The sequence below is a fragment of the Suncus etruscus genome, chromosome 6 (genome assembly GCF_024139225.1).
Source record: "Suncus etruscus isolate mSunEtr1 chromosome 6, mSunEtr1.pri.cur, whole genome shotgun sequence".
NCBI lineage: Eukaryota > Metazoa > Chordata > Mammalia > Eulipotyphla > Soricidae > Suncus > Suncus etruscus.
In genome coordinates this window covers 103,249,610-103,274,817 of record NC_064853.1, presented here as the reverse complement: position 1 = coordinate 103,274,817, position 25,208 = coordinate 103,249,610, and the positions used below count along the sequence as shown (strand labels likewise).

The window sequence follows — 25,208 nt, the reverse complement described above, 5'->3', positions numbered from 1 at the left end:
AGATTTTTTTGTGGTAATATAATATATTGTATGCTGATGTCAAATTATAATGCTGTACATGGAAACTTTTAATATTATAAACCAATATGCCTCATAAAATTAATTTTTTAAAGGAAAAGGCTTTATTGACCAAGATGATAATAAACACCTAAATTGAATGCAATTATTTTATAGACCTCAATGCTCAAAGTTTAGCAGAAAATGTTGGGAAAAATATAACCTATTTTTATTTTGGAGGGGGAGTCATACCAAGCAGTGCTCAGGAGTTACTCCTGGCTCTACCCTCAGAAATGGCTCCTGGCAGGCTTGGGGGACCATATGGGATGCCAGGATTGGAACCACCATCCTTCTGCATGCAAGGAAAACATCTTACCTTCATGCTATCTCTCCAGCCCCATATGACCTGTTCTTATCTTGATGTGTTACCACTTACACAACCAGTCAAATGGTTATTTTAAGTTTACTGAAATTCTTTATAAAATTTATAATCAAATTTCCAATTCCCACAAAATATAAAACATCATTAAGAACAAAATTGTTATTAAGAACCTCCTAATACTTTTGGGAGTCAGATTGAGAATGCATTGAATCTATAGAGAATATATATCTTTATTAATTTAGATCTTCAAGCATGCATTGGATATAGCTCCTCAAAATATAGTTTCTTTTACTTTTCTCAAAATATTTTATAACCTAGTATAAAACTCTAGATGTCTCTTGGAAAATTTAGCATGTGTTTTTTCTATTATTAATATTTTACACTTTTTTCTTTTTGAATAAAGAAATAAAATTATTTTAAAATATGCCTAGACTGCTCCACTTTGCTCCGTGGCTGCACACAGCTTCTAGCCCATGAACCCCACCACAGTATAAGTAAAAACACACTATAAGTGTGGCAATGAGGAAACAATGCAGGAGAACACCATGCATAGAGAATGAAGATGGCAGCTCTGACGACCTGAAAAGTACCAACCAGCCAACTTATCCTCTCAGATAAGCTGTTTAGAGAAGAAATATGGAGGATGTTCATAGAACTCAAAGATAGCATAGATTGAGCTGAACAGACCACAAAAATAGAAATCAGAAAACTCCAATCTGAAACAGCAGGTCTGAAAATCTCGGTAGATGAAATAAAAACCTCAATGGAAATCCTCTTCAACTGAGTAACAGCAGTTGAGGACAGAATCAGTGAGCTGAAAGATGAGATGCAGAACAATTCTATATAGCAGAAGAGACTGGAAAAGAATAAAGATCATTAAAGCAAATGATCAGATAATGGAAAAACTACTCAAAGAAGAAGATAGAAGTCTTTGATAAACTCAACAGAAACAACGTAAGAATAATTGGAGTCCCAGAGACTCAGGAAGAGAATAATTATAAGAGAAGTTGGAGGAATAATGAGAAGAGGAAGAGGAGGAAGAAGAAGAGGAAGAAGGAAGAAGGAAGAAGAGAAAGAAAGAAGGAAGAAGAGGAAGAAAGAAGGAAGAAGAGGAAGAAGGAAGAAGAGGTAGAAGGAAGAAGAGGAAGAAAAAGAGGAGGAAGTAAAGAAGAAAAGAGGAGGAAGAAGAGAAGAAAAAGAGAAGAAAAGAAAAAAGAGGAGGCCCGGAGAGATAGCACAGCGGCATTTGCCTTGCAAGCAGCCGATCCAGGACCAAAGGTGGTTGGTTCGAATCCCGGTGTCCCATATGGTCCCCCGTGCCTGCCAGGAGCTATTTCTGAGCATAGAGCCAGGAGTAACCCCTGAGCACTGCCGGGTGTGACCCCCCCCCAAAAAAAAAAACTAAAAAAAAAAAAAAGAAAAAAGAAAAAAGAGGAGCCAGCATGGTGGCGCTAGAGGTGAGGTGTCTGCCTTGCCAGCGCTAGCCTAGGATGGACCGCAGTTCGATCCCCTGGCATCCCATATGGCCCCCAAGCCAGGAGCGACTTCTGAGTGCATAGCCAGGAGTAACCCCTGAGCGTTACCAGGTGTGGCCCAAAAACAAACAAACAAACAAACAAAAAGAAAAGAAAAAAGAGGAGAAAGAAGAGGAGGAGGAGGCTAGGGATGTGGTTCAATTTGTATAGCAGATGACTTATAGGTGTCAATGCCCAGATTTGATCCCAGATGATCTTGTGTTCATGCTCTAATATTCTCATGACTTGTATGAATTTGTGTATATATGTATGTATAAAAATATGCGGTATACTTATGCATGCTCACACCTATTAAAGCAACTGTGTAAAAATTTTCAAAAGTTAAAAAAATAAAATATGCCTAATTTAAATATTTCTAATAACCTAATTCCTTTAGATGTTTTTTTTTTATGTTTTTTTGGGCCACACCCAGTGACACTCAGGGGTTACTCCTGGCTATGAGCTCAGAAGTCGCTCCTGGCTTGGGGGACCATAAAGGACGCTGGGGGATGGAACCTAAGTCTGTCCTAGGCTAGCACTGGCAAGGCAGACACCTTACCTCTAGCGCCACAACGCCAGCCCCTCCTTTAGAATTTTATACACATATAATCATATAACCTGAGAGGACTGATTTAATTTTATATTTTATTTCTTTATTATTTATATATTTTCTATTTAATATGACTGTCAAGAATTAAAACAAAATATTGAACTGATGTTAATATTGAGTTTTCTGATCTTTTTCTTTTTCTTTTTTTTGTTTTGTTTTGTTTTGTTTGTTTTGTGGGTCACACCCAGCAGCACTCAGGGGTCACTCCTGGCTCCATGCTCAGATATCGCTCCTAGAAGGCTCGGGAGACCGTTATGGGATGCCAGGATTCGAACCACTGTCCTTTTGCATGAAAGGCAAATGCCTTACCTCCATGATATCTCTTCAGCCCTTCTTTTTCTTGATATCCAAGAAAAAGCTTTAAATCACCATTCTCATCATTGAGTTTAATAATTACACACACACACATTTGCTCTTCATGAAATTAAGTTCTCCTAGAATAATTTTACTGGAGATTAAGAAAACTTTTTTACCTAATATTTTTAATTGTTAATTTGGATTGGAGGCTTTCAAGGAGTACTTAGTGATTCTTTTTGGAGGAGGGAGCACATCCAGCAATGCTCAGGGGTTACTCCTGGCTCTGCGCTCAGAAATCGTTCCTGGCAGGCTCGAGGATGATTTGGGACCCGGTAGGCAATTGAACCCCAGTCTGTCTCGGGCCGACTGCATGAAAGGTAAACACCCTACCACTGTGATTCCAGTACTTAGTGATTCTTGGCCAACTAGGCTGGTGGTTCAATGTAAGGCTCTAGGATAAAGTCATGCTTGAGCCTTCCTATGCTAAAGGCTGCTCCTGCTCTTTGTGGCAAGTGCTTTCAAGCGAGACTTACTGGCCTCAACAGATTAGTCAGGGAGCACTCCTTTTCTATTTCCTGGGTGAATATATAAAAGATTGCTCTAATTCTTAAATATTTGGTAGACTTCATTGATGAAACTTTCTTGATCCTGGGCATTCTTTAAGAAAAGGATATTGTTATGAACTCCTTCGGGAAAAGAATGAACATGGTGGGGTTAGGAAAAATAATACAGATTGCTTTATGCATGATTGAGGTGGGTTCAATTTCCTCCATCCCATATGGTTTCCCAGGCCTCACCAGGAGTCATCCCTAAGCTCAGAACTAGGAAGTGGCCCCAAACCCAAATAATACTAATACTAATTCTAATACTAATGAACATTCCAAAAATCTCCCATTGTCCAGGGATTTCTGAGGGTGATAGGTGGGTAACAATTGGCAATTTAATTTGCCAATTAATTTAATTTGCCAGTTCACTTTCTTTAAAGCACTTGACCCTACGTTCTACCCTAGGTTCTCAGCCTCTCCCAAATGGGTCTTAGAGCATCAGTTCTGCTGAATTTCACTCTCCGGTTACCAAGACGTGGTCTTTCAAACTAGAAACATGGTGCTGGCCAGAGAGCAGTGAGCAGGAAGAGGAGGCGGTGCTGGTTCAGGCAGAAAGAAGCTTTGTTTGCTCTGCTTCTTTGTCAATGAGGCAACACTGGAAAACATCAAATATTGGTTCAGAGGACCATTGCTTTTCTGCCTTTCCCCTTTAGGTCAACTACCCAACTCCTCTGCACGTACACAAAATAGGTTCTTTCTTCATAGGTTTTCATTTTATTGCAATGTAAAGAGTTGTATTCGATTTATGGTGGAAGATTTGGGTTATGACTTAGATTGGTTTGTAACTGGAAGCTCTTTGAAATCTCATCCTTCTCTACCTCTCTTCCTTCCCCTAACCCCTTCCTCTTTGGAGAAATAAGAAAATAGTGTCAAGGAGGCCACTGGGGCGCTGAGAAGACCAAGAATTATTGTAGACCCAAGTCCAGTTCTGTACGGAAGAAACTGCCTTCTCCTCTGAGAAATAGGCTTAGGGATCTTGTATCCAAGGCTCAATTGGTCAATACCCCAAGCTCTGGTACCTTGGCAGGGTGTGATGGACCGGATGCCCGGAGGAGGACTCTGAAGTCCCCTGAGCGAGGAGCCAGTGTAGGCCTGTGCCCATCAAGGGGGGTCAGGTCTCCACCACATGCCTCTCTGCAGGTGCAATTCCCCCCCCCCCGCCCCCGGCTGCGTGTAGGCAGAGAACAGAGAAGTTCTTGTTTTCTCAAAGGGGTTCATAGGTGTGCCTGGGGCTTTGAGTGCCCCCATTCCCTGGGAGAAGCAGTGTCCCCCAGTGAATGAGCAGGCCACCTCAGGAACTAGAATGCTTTTGCTTCTGTCTCACCAGAGGTCTCTGGACTTGTATTGATCCCTCACGGCAGTTAGAAAGGTCTGGAAACAGTGATGACCGGAGGGATGGGGATGGAGGCGAGCAACATGCCCTCAACAGCGCCTCCTCTCTGCTCTTGGGTCTTTGTTCTCAGCTTTAGAGTGTTTCTTGCCCACACTGAGCTTTTTTTTTTTTTTAATAATATCTTTGTTTAAACAGTGTGATTATAAACATGATTGTAGTTGGGGGTTCAGTCATAAAAAGAACAGCACCCCTTCACCAGTGCCACGGTCTCATCACCAATGTCCCCATCTTCCTCCCACCCCCCACCCCCAGTCTTTATTCGAGAAAAGTTTTCTACTTTCCTCACTCATTGGTATTGTTATGATATTTCTCAGTTAGTTATTTCTCTAACTGCACTCACTTCTCTTTGTGGTGAGCTTCATATCGTGAGCTGGTCCTTCCAGCCCTCATCTCAGGGAATTATTTTAATAATGTCTTTTATTTTTCTTAAAACCCATAGATGAGTGAGACTATTGTGTGTGTGTGTGTGTGTGTGTGTGTTTCTCTCTGATTTATTGCACTCAGCATAATAGATGCCATGTCCATCCAGGTATAGGAAAATTTCATGACTTCATCTCTCCTGACGGCTGCATAATATTCCATTGTGTATATGTAGCACAGTTTCTTAAGCCATTCATCTGTTGAAGGACATTTTGGTTATTTCCAGAGTCTGGCTATGGTAAATAGTGCTGCAATGAGTATAGGTGTGAGGAAGGCATTGTGCTCCTAGGGTATGTCCTAGATTTTTGGAATGTTCATTAGTATTAGAATTAGTATTAGTATTATTTATGTTTTGGGCCACTTCCTAGTTCTGAGCTTAGGGATGACTCCTGGTGAGGCCTGGGAAACCATATAGGATGGAGAAAATTGAACCCAACTCAATCGTGTGTAAAGCAATCCTACCTCACACCATGTTCATTCTTTCCCCGAAGGAGTTCATAACAATATCCTTTTCTTAAAGAATGCCCAGGATCAAGCAAGCTTCATCAATGAAGTCTACCAAATATTTAAGAATTAGAGCAATCTTTTATTTAGGACCTAGAGCATGTGGCACCTTGGTCGCCTGCACTCGCGTTCCTGGGGTGCGCTGGCAGGTTGCTGGAGGAGACTAAAGTGTGGGCTCCAGTAAAGACGGGGCAGTGCCCCCTACCCCCAGCAAACGAAAGACTGTGCCCGCACCTATCCTGTGGCTTGTTTTGATTTGTTGTTTTGAAGGGATGGAGAGTGCGAGCTCCTTTAATTAGTGGGGCGGCTAGGGAACGTGAATTCACACTTGGGGCGCTCAAGGGTCACTCCAGCAGGAGGGGTCCAGGGACCCTCAAGAACGCCCAGGGTCGGAGGTGGGTGCCTGCTGTCTCTTGTTGGGGTCCGACCCCTCCCAGCCCCGTGGCTCTTCTGCTCGATCCGGCCCAGGGTCCCCTGTCCCTGACACCCCCGGGACCCTCCCGCGTCCCCACCACGCACCCCGCGCCGTCTCCGAGGGGACGCGCCCCAGCCGGGAAGAGGGTCCTCCAGCACCCGCCAGTCAGCATTTCTGGGCCGAGTCGCACCCCGGGGGCTCTGGCAGGCGGCGGCCGGCGTGGGGGCGGCGGCGGCGGGGCCGAGGAATGCGCAAACACTGGAGGTCAAAGATTGCGCAGTGCCCGCCGCCCGCCGGGGATAAAGGGGCGCTGGCCCGGCAGACGGGGCACCAGCCGCTCCTGAGTGCCCGAGGATGAGGCTCGCCATCCACGCGCTGCTGGCCTGTACGGCCCTGGGTGAGTGCCCGCACCCCACCCCCGTTCCTGTCTGAGCGACCCCAACTCAAGCTCGGTGCTGGGGCTCCAAGTCGGGGGCTACTATCCTCCCCCTTTCCAGCCCCTCTCACTGGTCCACCCTCTTCCCCCCAAATCCCCACCGCCTCCGCACCGGCTTTGGCATTGCTTTGGGGACTGTCTGTTACTAAGTCTGCACCCCAACCCTTGCCTGCTCCCCTTCCCTCTGACAGCTCCAGGGCCTCTTCTAGGTCTTGCACTCGTGGGAGAGGGCACCTTGATCGAACCCCGACTCTGAGGGCCCCTTTCCTCCAGAAGAGCCCTCCCTCAGCCGCAGGCTCTTATTTGGGTCACAGAGTGCTGGTGACACAGAGTTTGGGGTGGGGTGGAGTGGGGACAGTATTTTATGGTCTACCAAAAAACTGGCTTTAGAGTCTCCTCATGGCAGCCTAAAGAAGGGTGGAAACGGATACAGCCTACTTGGAAACAAAGCAGAGTAGTGGAAATGGGGGTGTCTGTCTTGTGCACAGGCAAATCTAAGCTGCCTTTAAGCCCTATCTAAAGTCACATGCAAGGGCAATGCATTAAAGGCTCTTTCCCTTTGTTTCTTAGGCAGCAGTCTGGAGACTAGTTTTAAGGCCAAGCTCTGCCCCTGTTGGGGTAACCCTGAGGCAAAGCCTCCTCTCCAACATCCCTCCTTTTTTTTTAAGAGCTTCAATGAAATGCGGTCAGGCTTAACCCATTGGCAAGTCCTGTGGGGTAAGCGAGAGATATGGAGAACACAGAGGAGCCGGCTGGTCAAACCATTGTCCCTCTGAGCAGCACCTAAGTGGGAGGTCACTAAATTGTCTTTCCCTTGTCCCCAGACTGTGGTGTTCATGGAAGGGCAAATAGGATACTGGAAAGGGGAAGGATGTAGCTCAAAACCCTTCAAACTGAGCTCCCTACAGAGCCCTGGCTGCCCCAGGGCTCAGGAACCTTTGATCTGTCCCCTAGGACTGTGCCTGGCTTCTCCTGAGGAAACCGTGAGATGGTGCACCACCTCCACTCATGAGACCAGCAAATGCTCCAGCTTCAAAAAAGCCCTTCCTGCGAGTGGTCCTCTCCTGTCCTGTGTGAGGAAAAACTCTCCCATTGAGTGTATCAGAGCCATTTCGGTAAGTGGTCACAACACTGCTTGTGTTGAGGGTAGCAGAACATCCACACGCTCCCCTTCTTGCACCTCTTCAGAACAACTCTAGCCTCATAGACTGGCCATTGTGGGTGTAGTCAGACCCACTGCTAAGAGAATCAACCTAAAACTGAAAAGAGAGCAGCACTCTTCAAGGAACAAATTCCTATGTAGTTGGAAAATAGCTTTGTTCCTTTTTTTTTTTTTTTTTTTTTTTTTTTTTTTTTTTGGTTTTTGGGGCCACACCCGGTAACGCTCAGGGGTTACTCCTGGCTATGCGCTCAGACATCGCTCCTAGCTTGGGGGGCCCTATGGACACAGGGGGAAACCGCAGTCCGTCCTAGGCAAACGCAGGCAAGGCAGGCACCTTACCTCTAGCGCCACCATACCGGCCCCAGCTTTGCTCCTTAAAATCAGAGTGGAAGCCAAGAAAAATGTAATAAAAAAAATGACCAAATAACATTGTCTGATACAGTGAATCAAAGAAGGATGCTCTCAGGAAAGAGGAATAGTATCATTTCCATTTTCATTGTTCCTGTACATCTGCCTATATGTCAGAGTTTATGCTGGTCATTGGAACTATAGAATTTGAACAAATGTGATCCTGAATCTTGAGGATCTTAGTTTATTCATAAGAGATATGATTGTAAACATGTAAAACTATGATTAGAAATCGTGTTTGATATACATGAAGGGAAAGAGTAGCAGACTATGGAGGAAATGTGCTCTGGGCTGGGTATCAAGAATGATGTCTCAGAGAGGAAAACCATGAAGCTGAGACCCAGGATGAGTATGGATATACGTGCTAGGAGCAACATGGGTAGGCCAGGAAGTGAAGAACATAGTACCACAGGGCCCGATACTGGAGAGAGTTGGGTTTGTTGAGTGGCTGGGGAGAAGCTAGTGTGACAGCAGTAGAGCAGAGAGGAAAGCAAAAGGCTCTGCTTGCTCTAAGGACATGATTAACTCAAGAACTTTGTGATTTGGTAGAAACTGATCGTGTGTGTGTGTGTGTGTGTGTGTGTGTGTGTGTGTGTGTGTGTGTGTGTATGAACTATATGAACTGTATCATGGCTTAACCTTTGACTTCTGATACTCTCAGCTTTGGTCCATTTATACCTTTCTAATATTAAGTACATTAATAGCTTAAAATACTGCCATCCACATAACTACCACTAATTCACAAAACCTAGTTTCGTTAATAATTTACAGCTAAGGCAATAATAGCATGAAGCAGCATGAGACGGTCTAATACTCTGGCCTACATAAATTACCCATATGTTGATTAGCCCAAACAAAATTATAAGGTTTTTTTTTTTGCTTTTTCTTTCGAAACACATAAAATTACATGACTGATTGCATGTTTTTTCTACTTAAAAATTATCAACACAGTAGTACTGTGTGTTGTCCTCTCAAACTTGCTTTTTGTTCTTTGATATTATGCTAGCAAGAGTCAACAGGATTGTTGAATATGGCTATTGTTCATTCACTTTCACAACCCTACAATAATTCTGTGTGTTAGTATAGAACAGTTTATTCTTTCTTTTCAGTCATTAGGCATTTAGATTGTTTTCAGTTATTTGTTATTTTTATTTTCATCTGGATTTGAGAAATACTTCTTTTTTTTTTCTTTTGGTTTTTGGGTAAGACCCGGCAGTGCTCAGGGGTTACTCCTGGCCCCACGCTCAGAAATCGCTCCTGACAGGCTCTGGGGACCATATGGGATGCCCATATTTGAACCAATGACCTTCGGCATGAAAGGCAAATGCCTTACCTCCATGAATGCCTTACCTCCATGCTATCTCTCCAGCCCCAGAAATACTTATTAATTAAGAAAAACAACCTGGTAATTTCTCTTAAATATACACCTTAAAAATAAATATATGGTACTTGTGCCATAGTATATGTATTTGATTTTTAAGACAAAATTTCAGAAAGTAACTACTTTCATGAAAATCTATGTGGTTGTACATTTTGTATGTATTAGCAGTATATGGGAAAATAATTCATATAATTTTGCTAAATGACATGCTTTATTAGTATGAAGTAACTTGGATCTCTGGCAGTGCCTTTTGACTAAACTCCTTTTTCCAATAGAACTACTGGGGCCAGAGAGATAGGGTTCTTACCTTGCATGTGGTCTACCCGGGTTCAATCCTCTGCATCTATACAGTGACCCCAGTCCAACAGGAGAGATCTCTGAGCACTACCAGCTGTGACCCCAAAACAAAAACAAAAAAATAAACAAACAAAAAGCCAAGAACTTACTATACTGGTGTTCTCTTGGTCAGTATTATCCTGTTGCATTTTCCCCCTCAAATTCTATCTTTTCAGCTTTCTATGTAATCATTCTTTGAATTTGTCTTTTGTAAACTGTTTCTTGTTGGATTTTGTTTACTAAAACAATTTGACTCATTTATTTTATGTGGTAAATTCAGGGTCTTAATAATTATTGAAAGGTTGAATTTGCTATCTTTCTTTTATTACTGCTCTTCCATTTCTGATTTTTCTTTCTTTCTTTCTTTCTTTTTTTTTTTTTGGTTTTTGGTCCACACCCACTTGACGATCAGGGGTTACTCCTGGCTATGCACTCAGAAATCGCCCCTGGCTTGGGGGGACCATATGGGACACTAGGGGATCGAACCGCGGTCCGTCCTACGCTAGCACTTGCAAGGCAGGCACCTTACCTCTAGCGCCACCTTCCCAGCCCTGATTTTTCTTTTTTGACATTAAAAGCAACACCCAAAATATTGAGCTTGTACATGCCTGCTCATTTGCATTATTTTCCCTTAGAAGTAATGTAAACATTTATATTTTTAATATTCTACCTCACATCTTCACTATGTATGGTTAGCTTACCATAATGTTAGAGAAAAGAATTCTGACCCCTTCATTAATCAAAAAATTTTGGAACCCAGAATTTTGATTTCTCTCTTCTCCATTCAGATGTTGTTATTTATGTTTTATTCTGCAGACATAGATACTTTAGATATTTGTAGACACTATATGAGACCTGGAGGAGATTACTATGTTTTTTACTTTGAAATATGTTTTCTGGGCAATTCTTTACAATTAATACCTTTCTGTTAAACTCTCCTAGTTGTTTGCTTCCTCTGCATCGGCTTAATTTCCTCCTTATTATTGGAGCTTTTGCTAAATGTATAATTCCATTAAATTTGCCAGACATTTTCACACAATTTAAAATAGTTTATCTCCTGACTTACAATTGTTAAAAAGTCTACTCTTTTCATTTCTTTCCTTTAACAAGCTCTCTGGATAAATTTGAGATTTTGTTTCCTTGGTCTACCATATTCCATACTTCACCACGTGAAAATATTCACAGTTCTAAATGTTGGTATCTTCACTGTGCCTGTTGTGGATATATTGGACTTGTAGCATCATGTTTTTCATCAGCTAGGACATTTTTGGTTACTTATCATTATTACTATTTTTTCATCTCTATTAAAAAATAACAAAATTCTATAATTTAAAAATGGTCTCATAGCTGATGTCCAGTTGTGGAATAAAAGGTCTTTCAATTTGAGTGTACTTAATAGGACAATGGTATTTTGTAGTATTTGCAGTATTTAATAGTATTTAATAGTAAATGGTAGAGCATAAGATTGGAGCAATAGGGGCCGGTGAGGTGGTGCTAGAGGTAACGTGAGTGCCTTGCAAGCGCTAGCCAAGGAAGGACCGCTGTTCAATTCCCTGGCATCCCATATAGTCCCCCCAAGCCAGGGGCAATTTCTGAGCACTTAGCCAGGAGTAACCCCTGAGCATCAAACGGTGTGGCCAAAACACCAAAAAAAAAAAAAAAAGATTGGAGCAATAGTGAATATCCTGAGTTTGCTCTTCAGCACTTCATATGATCTGCTGAATACTGCCAGGAGTAATTTCTGAGTGCAGAGTCAGGAATAAACCCTGAGCACTGCCAAGTGTGACTCAAAATAAAAACAAACACAAAAGTTTAGGACTGGAGAGAAAGTACAGTGGTTTAGGCATTTGCCTTGTATACAGCTGTGGTAATGACAATGGTTTGCATCCCATTATTTTCCTGAGCATCTTCAAGTGTATCCTTGAGTACAGTTGTGGCCCCAATTATGCTAGGTGTACTCCCCAAAGTGAATAAAATTTAAAATTAAAATGGTATTCTAGGGGCCGGAGAGATAGCATGGAGGTAGGGCATGTGCTTTGCATGCAGAAGAACAGTGGTTTGAATCCCTGCATCCCATATGGTTCCCTGAGCCTGCCAGGAGCAATTTCTGAGCATAGAGCCAGGAGTAACCCCTGAGCACTGTCAAGTATGAACAAAAAATAAAATAAAATAAAATAAAATGGTATTCTAAATAATTGAATTATAAGCTCTATGTTAGTACTTTATTATAGTAAAACCCAGAGTCATGACTAATGAAAATTTTAATCAGAGGCCAAGAGTGATAGAACAGTGGATAGGGTACTTCCCTTGCATGTGGCCAACCCGGGTTCAGTAACTAGCATTCCATATGGTCCCCCAAGCATCATAAGGAGTAATTCCTGAGCTCAGGAATGATCATCATTAAAAATAAAGTTTAAAAAAACTTTTAATCAGACAAATACTTAAGATTATGTTTTGATTAATTTCACGTAAGAAGCCTAATTATCTTATTACCTGGAACAAGACAGACCTTGAAGTTCTGTTTTTTAATTAATCAATTATAACTATAGAATACTGGCAATGGCTGCTATAAAAGTCATTTTAATTAAAGAGAGATACTTCAAGAAAAAATATTAAGAGTATATAATATACTGTGCTTCTTAATTGAGGAGAAAATAAATTCTAGACATTGTGAGAAAGTACATATAACATTTCAAATAAATAGCTCAAGTTTAAAGATATGAATAAGTAGGAGCAAAAAGTTAAAAAAAAAAAAAAAGAAAAAGGGAGGTAAGAAAGAGTGGTTGACTTACTAGGTCTCTGGCCTGTGGAAGTTACTTAAACTTTCTGTGGCTCCATTTAATTAGTTTGGGAATTGGGGCTATACCCAGAAGTTCTCAGGGTCTGTTCCTTGTTTTGTACTCAGGTGTGACACCCTGGTGTGTTCAGGGGATCATATGCAGTGCTGGGGATTGGACAGAGCTGGCCACACGCCAGGCAGGAGCCTTATGTTCTGTGCTGTCAACTTTTCAAAGTGTCAAACAGAGCTGAATTGGACAGTGATAAGCTGTGATTGTCTGACTAGTTGACTACGCAGACAATGAACTGTAATGGAAGTAATAATTAGAGTCTGACACTTAGGAGGGATAAAATATGGAATGTGCCAATCCTTGAATAAAAGGCTCCAGTAGTTACTTGGACACAGGACAGAAAGAAAAACACTACTACAAAGCAAAGAGATGAGGTAAGGTCACCCAGGCTTTCCTCCCCATTAAGGAGGGCTCTTTGGGGGTTCCTGATAAAGATTTCAGAAGAAACCCCAAAATGAAGATGCAAGCCCTTGGCTCAAAGTGTGAAATAAAGATAGAGAAATATTAACTAGATAAGGCACTAGGCTTGTATGAGCTGATCTGGGTTCTATCTTCGGCTTTCCCTGTGGTCTCATAAGCACCTCCAGGAGTGATTCCTGAATACGGAGACAGGAGTAACTCTGAGCATTGTTGGGTGTGGTCCAAAAAATCAAAAGAAAAATAGTTAGTGCATTGATGAGGAGAAAGGCATGTAAGAGTCCTTGAGAAACTGTGTGCCCTGACTGGTGTGATGAGAGTCTATTTTTTCTAGAGTCTCAGTAGAGCTGGGACAGAGAGTGTTATGCTCTGTTTCTTCCACTTTTCATGAGGAAGACAAGCCATTCTCTCACCAGGGAGGTGGAAGCTTTGGCCTACTGGGTTGTATGAGAACAGTGAAGGTTCTTCTGACCCTAGGTCCCAAAAGCCCTGCATGTCCAAGGTTTGGGTGGCCCTTCCTTAGAAGAGGAGCCCTCCCTGAGGTCTGATTTTCTTTTCCCTTTTAGGAGGATGAAGCGGATGCAGTGACTTTGGATGCAGGTCATGTGTTCGAGGCTGGCTTGGCTCCCTACAACCTGATTCCTGTGGTGGCAGAGTACTACGGTTCCCAAGAGAGTCAGTTATTTCTGGGGACCCAGGAAAGCACTGTGGGCTTTGCTCTTCTTGATAGATCCTGAGTCTTTCTGTCTTATCTAACAACTAGTGGAGAGGGGATGCACATGAGACCCCACCACTCAGTGAATGTGGAAAATTGAATTCTCAGAAGCCACCCAGGCTTCTGGAAGCCTGGAGCTGTGAGAACTGAGGCTTCTCCACTGAGTTTCAGAGCCAGGGAATGTCTCCTGAAGAGATAGGTTCTGCTGCATGCAGCCTGACAGAAACCCCTAAGAGTTGGAACTGTGTATAGAAATCCACCAAAAGCCATTGGCAGGACCTCGATGAGCCAGCACACTGTAGCATGCACCAGGGATGGGAGTGTCAACCATACAGCTGTTCTGAGAGTACCTCACTGTTCCCTATCTCAGTCAATGGACAGGAAATGCTGAGAAAGAGAGGAGAGAGAGAGAGAGAGTGAGAGAGAGAGTGAGAGAGAGAGAGAGAGAGGGGAGAGAGAGAGTAAGAGAGAGAGGGGAGAGAGTGAGAGAGAGAGAGAGAAAGAGAGAGAGAGAGAGAGGGGAGAGAGAGAGAGAGAGAGAGAGAGAGAGAGAGAGAGAGAAAGACCTGGGAATGTGTGGTATCTTTTCCCACAACTCCAGCTTTTAGCCAGGTTTCAGTTGGGAGATGTAGACCAGAGAAGGTAAAAACATTTGGATCATAACACCTTTTTGCCTTCTCTCTCTCTCTCTCTCTCTTGCTCTCTCTAGATAAGCAAACTAACTATTATGCTGTGGCAGTTGTGAAGAAGACCAGCAATTTCCAGTTTAATGAGCTCCAAGGCAAGAAATCCTGCCACACAGGCCTTGGCAGATCAGCTGGCTGGAACATCCCCATTGGTCTGCTTTATTGGAAGTTGCCTCAGCCACAAGACTCTCTTCTGAAAGGTGAGTGAGCAGGAGGATGGGTGCACTTGCCTGGTGTCTCCTCAACATAGATCTGCTAGATCTGCTAGAGCATCTTAGTCACTAATTGGAGGCCCGATGACTTGGGAGGTTGAACCAGCATCAAATTGGCAGGAGTGAGACTGCAGTAGCTCTGAGGGATATCAACCAAGGCTTCTATGCTCTAAATTCCCAATACTTCACCAGAAGCTGTCTTGAGAAATGGGGAGACAGAAAGAGGGCCTTCATTTGGGGCCAGCTATTGGGCCTGGTTATGCACCACCTAAGGTTTCTTTCCAGTCTAAGTATCTCATTCTGCTTGAGGTGGCCATGAACTTGGACGGCATCTCTCTAGGCAGGCCTCTTTCTATGGGAGCTTCTAGTCTGACAAGGCAGGGAGGCAAAGATGGGGGTGGGTGGCAGCGAGACTCTTGGGGAGGAAGTAACTCTTTGGGGGAAACTTCTGGTTTGAGTGATTGAACTTGTGTGGAATTCTTTTCCCTCCTGGAAAAGCCTGGGCTGGTGAAAGCTTGTGTCCAGGCTGGCTAATTCGGTTCTGTGCTCTCTGTCTCTTTGTTGAACAGCTGTGTCCAAGTTCTTCGAGGCCAGCTGTGTTCCCTGTGCAGATCCAAAGCTCTATCCCAAGCTGTGTCAGCAGTGTGCAGGGACTGGGGCTGACAAGTGTGCCTGTTCTTCCCATGAACCCTACTTTGGCTACAAGGGTGCCTTAAAGTGAGTGATCCTGTTCATTATTCCATTGGGCCACATTTCTGGGTGGGCTTAACTCAGAAGATCCTTGAGGTCCACAACAGAGCCTGGACAAAGACAAGTCAGATGGTCTCCTTGGGAAGTCCCAGGCTAACGTATTCCCCTCCATCTGACACTAAATCAAGAAGCCTGTCTCAAGGGCGGAGCGTTTGACTCAGGACGGACTTGGGTTCAATCCCCGGTATCCTATATGGTCCCCCAAACCAGAAGCGATTTCTGAGCGCATAGCCAGGAGTAACCCCTGAGCATCACCAGGTGTGGCAAAAAAAAAAAAAAAGAAAAAAAGAAAAGAAAAGAAAAAAGAAAAAAAGGAAGCCTCTCTCTCAGAGATCTTTTTTTCTCTTCCTAGAACTCTCAGATATAGGCCAGTGTGTCCTCTCCTTCCACTAGGCAGAGACCAAAGCCCCAGTACATGCTTAGTGTCCAGGCCAGACTTCTGTGACTGACCATCTATTGTCAGCTGTAGCTGTGACATGTACTCCATGGCCAGGTTGTTCACTTTGCCCACCACCCCAGCATTCAACTCCCATGGACGACCAATTTAATCCCCTTTTTCCCTCACTATAGCCTACAGTTTTCTAGCAAGCCAGTGGACATTTCCTTCCCCCAGGACACTCTGTGCCCTTTCTCCTTTTTCATAAGTTTGAAAACTCTTTGTATTAAAACAAACTTTAGTGCCTTTTGACTTCTTTGGGGCACAGAATGAGGACCCTTCAGCTCCTGTGAGCTTATCCACTCATCCCATCTTTGTGGTACCCTGGCAGTTGGTTCCTGTGATTCTTCAGCTGCACATTGTACAGGGGCCACCTTTAGATTTTGTCCCGGTTCAGGGTAGGAGGCTATGAGAAGACCCTGGAGGGTTAGGAGAAGGGCTTGCCATGCAGGAACCATCAAAATTTCTTACCACAGGTGTCTAGCTGATGATGCTGGTGATGTGGCCTTTGTCAAGCACTTGACAGCACTTGGTAAGTTATGGGGGAAGAATTGGCAGATCCCCTCCCGATCATGGCCCTGCTTCTTTTTTTGATCTTTTCTTCTGTCTAGTAGTCAGATAAGAGTATATGGACATGGCTGGTTTCTCCCTGTGCTAAGGGTGCTCATGTGGTGATTCTGCCTGTACTCTAGGGATGCTTTCAGCCTATCTCTAGGGACTATATCTAGGGACTCTGTCTCATTGTCATGATTGCTATCGCAAAAGGTTGGGGCAATCCTAGCCAATCTGGGCCTGAAGTTGGCATGTTGCAATGAGAGTTTATGTGGGATGTGGGGCAATCTCCCCAGCATGTATCAGAAGCTTAAAATAATTTCTATGCCTATTATTATCTATGGACTCTTGAGCAACTCAGTTTCCTTCAGGTTTCTGGTTCTCAATAATTTCTCTTGAATTTTCTAGTCATACAGCTTCTGATTCAGCAAATCAAAGAGAAGGGGGAAAGAATCATAAGTAAGTCGTAGGCTCATCTGGACTTTCTCTCTCCCCTTCCTGGACCCCCTCCCTAGAAAGTCCTGACAAAGACAATTATGAGTTACTATGTCCTGACAACACCCGGAAGCCTCTGGATCAATACAAGGACTGCCACCTGGCCCAGGTTCCTTCCCATGCTGTGGTGACCCGAAGCGTGGGTGGCAAAAAGAACTTGATCTGGAATCTTCTCAACTATGCCCAGGTGCCTCCATTTTTCTTCCTTCTTTCTGCAGGATCCCTGCTTGGATTTGGGTTTTTTCCTTTAATCACTCTGTGTCACTGTAGAAGCCTGTTTATGCTTGGGATATGGTAGGAACTATGCAAAACATCCTCTACTTGTCAGAAGTGCCTAGCAAGAGGCCTCTCAGTCACTGAAGCCTAGCCCTGCCTTGTGGTCTGCCAGGCTCTACAGTTTGTTTTTGTTTGTTTGTTTGTTTGTTTGTTTTGGGGTCACACCCGGCAGCGCTCTGCGGCTACTCCTGACTCTGAGCTCAGAAACCGCTCCTGGCAGGCTCGGGGAACCATATGGGATGCTGGAATTCAAACCACCATCCGTCCTGGATTGGCTGCTTGCAAGGCAAATGCCCTACCGCTTTGCTAGCTCTCTGGTCCCTACAGTTTGGTTTCTTGATGACTCTTTTTTAAATTAATTTTTAAATTGAATCATTATGAGATACCAAAAAATGTTGATAGTTGAGTTTCATACAGTGCTTCATACAGTTGACTTTCAGATGGTGTTCAGTTTTGTTTTATTTATTTTTGGTTTGTTTTTGTTTTGGGGCCACACCCAGCAGCACTCAGGGGTTACTTCTGGCTCTGTGCTCAGAAACCACTTCTTGCAGGCTCGGGGGACCATATAGGATGCCGGGAATCAAACCCAGATCTGTCCTGGGTTGGCTGCATTCAAGGCACATGCCCTATCTCTCTGGCCCCAAGTTTCATACAGTGTTCAATACTCATCTCTTCACTGGTGTTCATTTCCCACAAATGTCTGTAATTTTCCTCCTGCCCACCCACCTTCACTTCCCAGGGTGCCTCTATGGCGATAATTTTCTTCTCATTTCCCCCTGACTTACTTTACTGTGCCTATGCAGGGAAAAAAAAAAAAAGCACAAAATAATCCTTTTATCTACTTATCTAGGTTTTTTTTTAACCTCTTGTTTTGGTGTAGATATTGAAGTTGATGTCTCCAATTTTATTTTATTTTATTTTATGTTATCTTTATCTTTCTTTTTGCGCTCTGGCATGGTTTTATTTCAGGACCATGACTATTGTGTGGTGCTTGTCTTTATTGCTGTAGTGCTCACTGGATATTTTATTTAATACGTCTTTTTGTGTTGCTGTGGTGTTTCAATTACCTTTTTCCTGTCCTCTCTCAAACTGAGGTTGAAAGCCTCTAGAAGGACTCCGCCCATTTTCAGATTATTTGATTTTTTACCCCATTTTATTGCTTTACTTTCCTTCAAACAAAACCACATAATTTGAACTATCTAGTTCCACCTCTCAAATAGAGGAGGAAAGAAGGGAGGGTACCAGAACCAAACAGATATATGATCACTAAGTAGTAAGCTAGACACAGAGGGGACCACTTATTCTAGCAGCCTGGGGGGTGAGGGTGGGGGATATGGGATGCAGGATGGGAACGGGGGTGGAGGGAGGACAAATTTGGTGATGGGAATTTCCCTGATTCAATGTTAATATGTACCTAAAATACTACTGTGAAAGATATGTAAGCCAATATGGTCAAAATAAAAATAAAAAAATCTATTGTTTCTAGAAGCTTTTATGTAGAATTTTAGTGTTTTTTAAGTATAGATTTATGTAATCCACAAATAGTGAGAATTTGACTTCTTTCTTTCCTAATATAGATGCCCTTGATATCTTTTTCTAGATAGCCTAATTGCTATAGCAAATACATTCAGTATTTATTGAATAGAAGTGACAAGAGTGGGCACACTTATCTAGAACCTGGTCTTAGAGGGAAGCCTTTTATTTTTTCCCATTGACTATAATGTTTGCTGTGGACTTATGGTGAATAACTTTGACTATATTGAAGAAAGTTCCTTCAATTTCCATTTTGTTGAGAGTTTTTTTTATCATAATGGCTGATGAATCTTATTAAATGCTTCCTCTGCAACGATTGATATGATCGTATAATTTTTCTTTTTCTTTTATTAATGGCATATTGTGTTGATTAGCTTGTGTATGTTAAACCATCTTTGCATCCCTGGGATGAATCCTATTTGGAAACAGTGTATGATCTTTTAAATGCATTGTTGGATTCTATTTGCTAATATTTTATTGAATATTTTTGCTTCTCTGCTCATCAAGGATATTGGCCTGCAACTCTCTCTCTCTCTCTCTCTCTCTCTCTCTCTCTCTCTCTCTCTCTCTCTCTCTCTTTCTCTTCTATGTCTCTATCTACTTTTGGTATCAGAGTGATGTCTGCTTGCTTTGTAAAAACTATTTGGGAGTGCTGCTGTTCTTTCAATTTCCTGGAAAAGTTTGAGAAGGATCAGCAATAGGTTTTTATTAAATGTATGAAAGAACTGATTATTAAATCCATTTGAACCTTGATTTTGGCTTTTGATTTTGGGTAGGTGTTAGGTACCATGTCAATTTATTAGGAAGTGATAATTCTGTTCAGTTGTTTCAGATCTCCTTGTTTCAGCCTTGGAGATTTTAGGAGTCCAAAAATTTATCCGTTTCTCCTTGGTTCTCTTGTTTTGTGGCATAAAGTTTCTCAGAGTACTCTTTGATGATCCTTTGAATTTCTGTGGTATCAGTTGTGATGTTTCCCCTTTCCTTTCTGATTTGATTTATTAGGGTTATTTCTTTGTGAGTCTTGCTAATGGCTTATTAATCTTGTTTATTTTTTCAAAGAACCTGCTCTTATTTTTATTAGGCTATTTTTAAATTTTGAATTCATTAATTTCTGTTCAAAGTTTTATTATTTCTTTCCTCCTGCCTGATTTGTGCTCCTTTTGTTGATAGTTTTCCAGTTTCTTAAGTTGTGCAGTCAAGTTATATATGTGAGCCCTTTCTTTATTCCTGATGAGTATTTGCATAATTATGAATTTTCCTCTTAACTCTGCCTTTGCTGTGTTCCCCAAATTCTGGTACCTAATATCTACTTTCTCATTTGTTTCCAGGAATATTTTGATTTCCTTTCTGATCCACTGCTTGTTTAGTAATGAGGTATTCCATTTCCAGGTGTTTCAGACTACATTTTTGGAACAGTACAGGGAAATCATCCTTTCTGCTTGCTTTCATTTTCTTCCATCTAAACCAGGCTCTCTAGGTCAAGGTAAATAGCCTTTCCCAAGATTCCTTCTAAGACCTTAAATGAAGGGCATGGTTCTGAAGATGTCCCTCAGCCCAGTTTAAAGTGATCAGCTCTACTTTGCTAAGGCAGTGGAATGTCAAGCATGAGCCTACTTTAGCCATTCCTTTACTTTACTTCAGCCTACTCCTATTTTGCTTCCATCTAGCACCCAGAACTTAAGTGGCTAATACACAGGACTACTTCTGACGGAGGAATATATTTTTTGCTTTCAAAGAGCTGTCAACCCAGCCAGGAAGACAGACACAGTAGTGTCAGTAGAACACTCATAGTGGTGAGATTGTAAATGGAGGAGGCGCCAGAGGGGCAAGAGCAGACCTCATAGCCCTCTCTTCAGGCCACAGGAAATGCTTCTTATTTTATTTTATAGGAGTTTAATTTGTCTTCAGACCCACTTTGCAACCTCCCTTGTCACTGTAAGTCATTCACTATTGTGTTTTGCCACAAACAGGAACATTTTGGCAGAGGAAAATCAAGTGAATTCCAGCTCTTCAGCTCCCCTCATGGGACTGATATGATGTTTAAGGATTCTACACAGGGCTTTTTACTGGTGCCTGATAGCATGGACACCTGGATGTACCTAGGCTATATGTATGTCATGAGTGCTCGGAATGCAAGGGAAGATACACGTAAGTACCCTAGAGGGAAAGTGTGACCTTAGGGACTTGAAAATTGTCGAGGGCACCAGGAATGGAATCTTAATTTTGAACAGCTGCCCTGATGGTACTTTGTCTGCCAGGTCTGTGCTGCCCAGTGTTGAATGAAAGATAAATGGTATACTACTTTCCTGGATATTACCTAAGGGTTTTAAAGAAATCCATGTTTAAAGTGACTTGGATTTGATACCTGTGGATAAATTCAGGGTTGCACTAACTATGAACAATGTCAGGCACCACCTTGAACAATGGGGGAACATAAAAAATAAAACAGACCCTTCCCTATACAAGCTTTATTCGCCTGGAAGAAACAGACAGCAAGCAGCCAACACAAATATTAATGTGTTCAATAGCGATTTCAAGAAGAAGATAAAAAAAACACTTCAAACAGCCAGAAGTGATAAAATACTTAGGAATTGAGAGGAAAGCTGACTTCTCTGAAGAAATTAGTTTAACCTAAATCTAAATAAGAAGTCAACCAATAGAACATTATTGCCTTAAAAAAAAAAATCTTCCTTGAGTAGGAGCTGTTGAGGTTTTGCTGAAAATTTCTGAAATTTCATGAAGATAGTAATTATCACTGAGAGTCAGCAGACTTAGAACTTCTAGTGTCTCATCTGAACTCTGGTTCTCATCTCATGCCCTAGGCCAGGATCCCCCAGATGAATGCAAGAAAGTGAAGTGGTGTGCAGTGGGCCACCATGAGAGGGTCAAGTGTGATGAATGGAGTGTAAACAGTGGAGGAAAAATAGAGTGTGAGTCAGCAGAATCTACTGAAGACTGCATTGCCAAGATTTCGGTATGTCACTGCTACTACCATAGGGCAGCATCCCTGCTATTGTGTCTTGCTATCCTGGATACTGAGACATGTCCTGGAAATCACATAAAAACCTGGATCCTGGGAGTTGTGTCTTCATTGTGGGAGTCCAGCCCCAAAGGAGCCTAAACACTTATGAGCTTATAGCTCTGAAGGACTTCTTAGAACTGCATTCATTTCTTGGTTGCACACAGTAGGGCAATCAGAGAAATGCTTGCTTGGGGGGGGGGGGTGCAGCATGAAGGTGCCAGATAGGTGTGACAAAGTCTGTATTGATTATATACAGGTTTAGCTTAATTGAACATTTTATATTTTATTTTAAAATTTTGAAAATCCTAAAGAAGAAAATAAGAAGTTGTAATCTTCAAACTTGAAAGAAAATCTTGGACCCGGAGAGATAGCAGAGCAGTGTTTGCCTTGCAAGCAGCCGATCCAGGACCAAAGGTGGTTGGTTCGAATCCCGGTGTCCCATATGGTCCCCCATACCTGCCAGGAGCTATTTCTGAGCAGACAGCCAAGAGTAACCCCCTAAGCACCACCGGGTGTGACCCAAAAACCAAAAAAAAAAAAAAAAAGAAAATCTTATTAAACATGAGAGCATATGTAGATAGCTCACTACTCATTTTTACCCAAAAGCTATTGGGCTTTTCCCATACCACAGGGTTTTTTTTAGGGTGGGGTAAGTGGGTGGTTTTGGGTCATACAGGGCTATGCTTAGGGCTTTTTTTTGACTCTTCATACTTTGCAAACTTGGGGGGGACACACCATATGGAATGCCAGGGTCAAACCTGGTTTGGTTGCATGCAAGGCAAGTTTTCTACCCACTGTACTTTCTCTTTGTTCCTTGTGCCATAGTTTTTAATAAAACATTTATTTTTTGTTGTTCTGGGAATGAAATTCAAGGTTCTACACATAGAAAGTTTGTGCTCTACCACTGGGCACGCTCTCAACTCTAAATCTAGAAAACACAATAATTTAATATAATATATTCCAATGTGAATAAGATGCAATTATTTAGCCAGTATTCATTCCACTATTTTGCCTTCTGTAGTCTTTTGCTATTATGAATTACACTTTCATGTTTTTGCTTATTTAAGTGTTTTTCTCAAATAGTTGCCCACATTGGTTATTTCAGGTGAGAGGGGCATAGTCTTTTAAAGAATACTGCCAGACCCAGGGAAAAGCTGGGCAACTGTGTTGAATTTAACACTTCTGTCATTCAGAGCTTATGAAACTTTAGAGTTCATTTATTTGAATATATTTATTTGCACTCTAGCACTGAAATACACCACTTAAATAGCACTTACATCACATTCAGCTCATGTAATCAAGATTTGGGGCTGGAGTCTCCATCAGGAAGCACAGTCATAGTCTTTAGATGCTGAATACACTTATCTGTCATACAATTGAGGCTTCTGGGTGTCAGAGTGATGTTGTGGGAGTGTCTTTGAAGCAGTGTATTCTGTAAATCGATAGGAAGACTCAACATTTGTCTTGGTTCCTTGATGAGGTAAGGTTCTCAGAGTTGATCATCAGTGTATATTAAGTTTGGGTAAGCATGAAATAGAAATCTTTCTTTTTCAACTGATGCTTTTGGGATCCAGAACTTGTTATTGCCATCACCAGGGACCTTCAGGATCTGTGCTTGAATGTCTGCTTCAAGAAACAGGGAGGTGGTGGGATAAGTGAGCCATTATCATCTGCTGTAATGTGTGGTGTCTTTGTAGAAAGGAGAGGCTGATGCCATGTCCTTGGATGGAGGCTATCTGTATATAGCAGGCAAGTGTGGTCTGACGCCTGTCCTGGCAGAAAACTACAGTAAGTAAAGGAGGCAACTCTCTGTGTTTTATTCTTTTAGTAACATAAAAAAAAATGGGAAAATAAAATCAGACTGATCTATGGAAGTCCTAAAACTCTTGCTATTTTAGAATCTTCTAATCTCTCTCTCTCTCTCTCTCTCTCTCTCTCTCTCTCTCTGTTTCTCTCTCTCTCACTCTCACACACCCTATCCTTGCTCTGGCAAGGATCTTTTCTATGACATTTCCCACCAGGAAAACGGAGGTAGGGGCTTTGTTCCTGTTACATACAGCTGAAACAGAACTCATAGCAGAGATCTTGCAGAAATCTTCTTGCTCTAAAACTTAAAACTTCCCCTTGTAGTCCTGGTACAGGAATTAAAATAGAGTTTCAGGGACCACTAATACAGAGAACAGAGTGGGCAGGAAACTTGATATTTTGTGACTAAATTCTAGAAGCTAATGTGTTAAAGTGTGCTTGCATATCCAAAAATCCTGGTCTTTGGGAAATATGGGGAATATGATTTTATATATTTTGGTTTTGGTATTACACTGGGTGGTACCCAGGGCTCACTCCAGGCTCTGTGTCCTTGGATCACTTCTGGTAAAGTTCGGGAAACCATACAGGGTGCCAGGGATCAAGCCTGGCTTTGCTGTGTGCAAGGTAAATGCCTTACCAACAGGGCTACCTTTTCATCCCAGAACTGGGTCTATGTAGATACTAATTTTACTCTGAGTGACAGTATGAGAAAGGTATGTTTTTTTTCAAATGAGTGTTTAATGACTTACTTATTTTCTTTTTTGCAGAAACTGAAGGACCTGAATGTGTAAACACACCAGAAAAAGGTGAGTTGGAAATGATACCTTCATGAATTTAAAATACACTCATGAATAATAATGATAATAATAATAATAAATTTGTTATATTTGGGGAAGGGTATGGTAATCTTCACTATAAATCAAAGGTAGATAAGGCAATCAAAAACTAATATTTTAAAAATGCAAAAATACATGGGTAAACAGTGATCTTTAAATGATGGTGAAACTCTTCCCTTGCCATGACTCATATACAAAAATTTTCAGTCAGGGACATTTGCCTTGCATGTTCCCAATCCAGGTTAAATCCCCAATATAATATATGGTCCCATGAGCACCCCTGGGGTGCCAGGGCTTTTGCCCAGGTTGGCCACATGCAAGGCAGGTGTCTGGCCTTGTCAATCTTTCCAGCCTCTTACTACTTTTTTTTATTATGAAGTAAGGTAGTTTTTATTGAATGAAACTGATTTTGAAAGATGTGAGAGAAAATAATGTAAATGAGAGAGAACAAGCCTCTCTAGAGTGGAAATAAGCAAGCAAAGAGACATAGAGACTAACACATGAGAGCAGTGTTTAAAGGAAAACACAGGCTTCAAGAACAAGCCAGCCTTACTGCTTTTTTAAAAGTTCTGAGTAATCTGGCAGAGTGGCTGGTACTTCACCTCAGTCAGTTATTGGTAAGACTTTTTTAGAGAAGGAATGATGAAAAAGAATTTTGTTTCCATAGGTACATAACAGGCTTTGAAGGCAGAAAGACATGTAATAGTGCCCCCAAGGTGTTAAATATCCCTCATATTTTCCTGGTAGGATATCTTGCTGTGGC

General features: G+C 42.1%; 1 protein-coding gene across 1 annotated transcript in view; it reads left to right on the top strand.

Moving 5' to 3' along the window:
* The first annotated feature begins 6,379 nt into the window (after positions 1–6,379).
* Positions 6,380–25,208, top strand: part of LOC126012131 (serotransferrin-like) — a 37,205-nt gene continuing 18,376 nt past the window's right edge. The window contains exons 1-12 of the mRNA XM_049775952.1: positions 6,380–6,534; positions 7,528–7,688; positions 13,693–13,801; positions 14,551–14,727; positions 15,309–15,456; positions 16,402–16,457; positions 16,993–17,159; positions 20,752–20,929; positions 21,604–21,755; positions 23,501–23,591; positions 24,377–24,415; positions 25,193–25,208. The exon at positions 25,193–25,208 is cut by the window's right edge and continues 140 nt beyond it. Coding sequence (XP_049631909.1) covers positions 6,492–6,534; positions 7,528–7,688; positions 13,693–13,801; positions 14,551–14,727; positions 15,309–15,456; positions 16,402–16,457; positions 16,993–17,159; positions 20,752–20,929; positions 21,604–21,755; positions 23,501–23,591; positions 24,377–24,415; positions 25,193–25,208 — 1,337 coding nt within the window. The 5' untranslated portion in view covers positions 6,380–6,491. The remainder of the gene's footprint in view (positions 6,535–7,527; positions 7,689–13,692; positions 13,802–14,550; positions 14,728–15,308; positions 15,457–16,401; positions 16,458–16,992; positions 17,160–20,751; positions 20,930–21,603; positions 21,756–23,500; positions 23,592–24,376; positions 24,416–25,192) is intronic.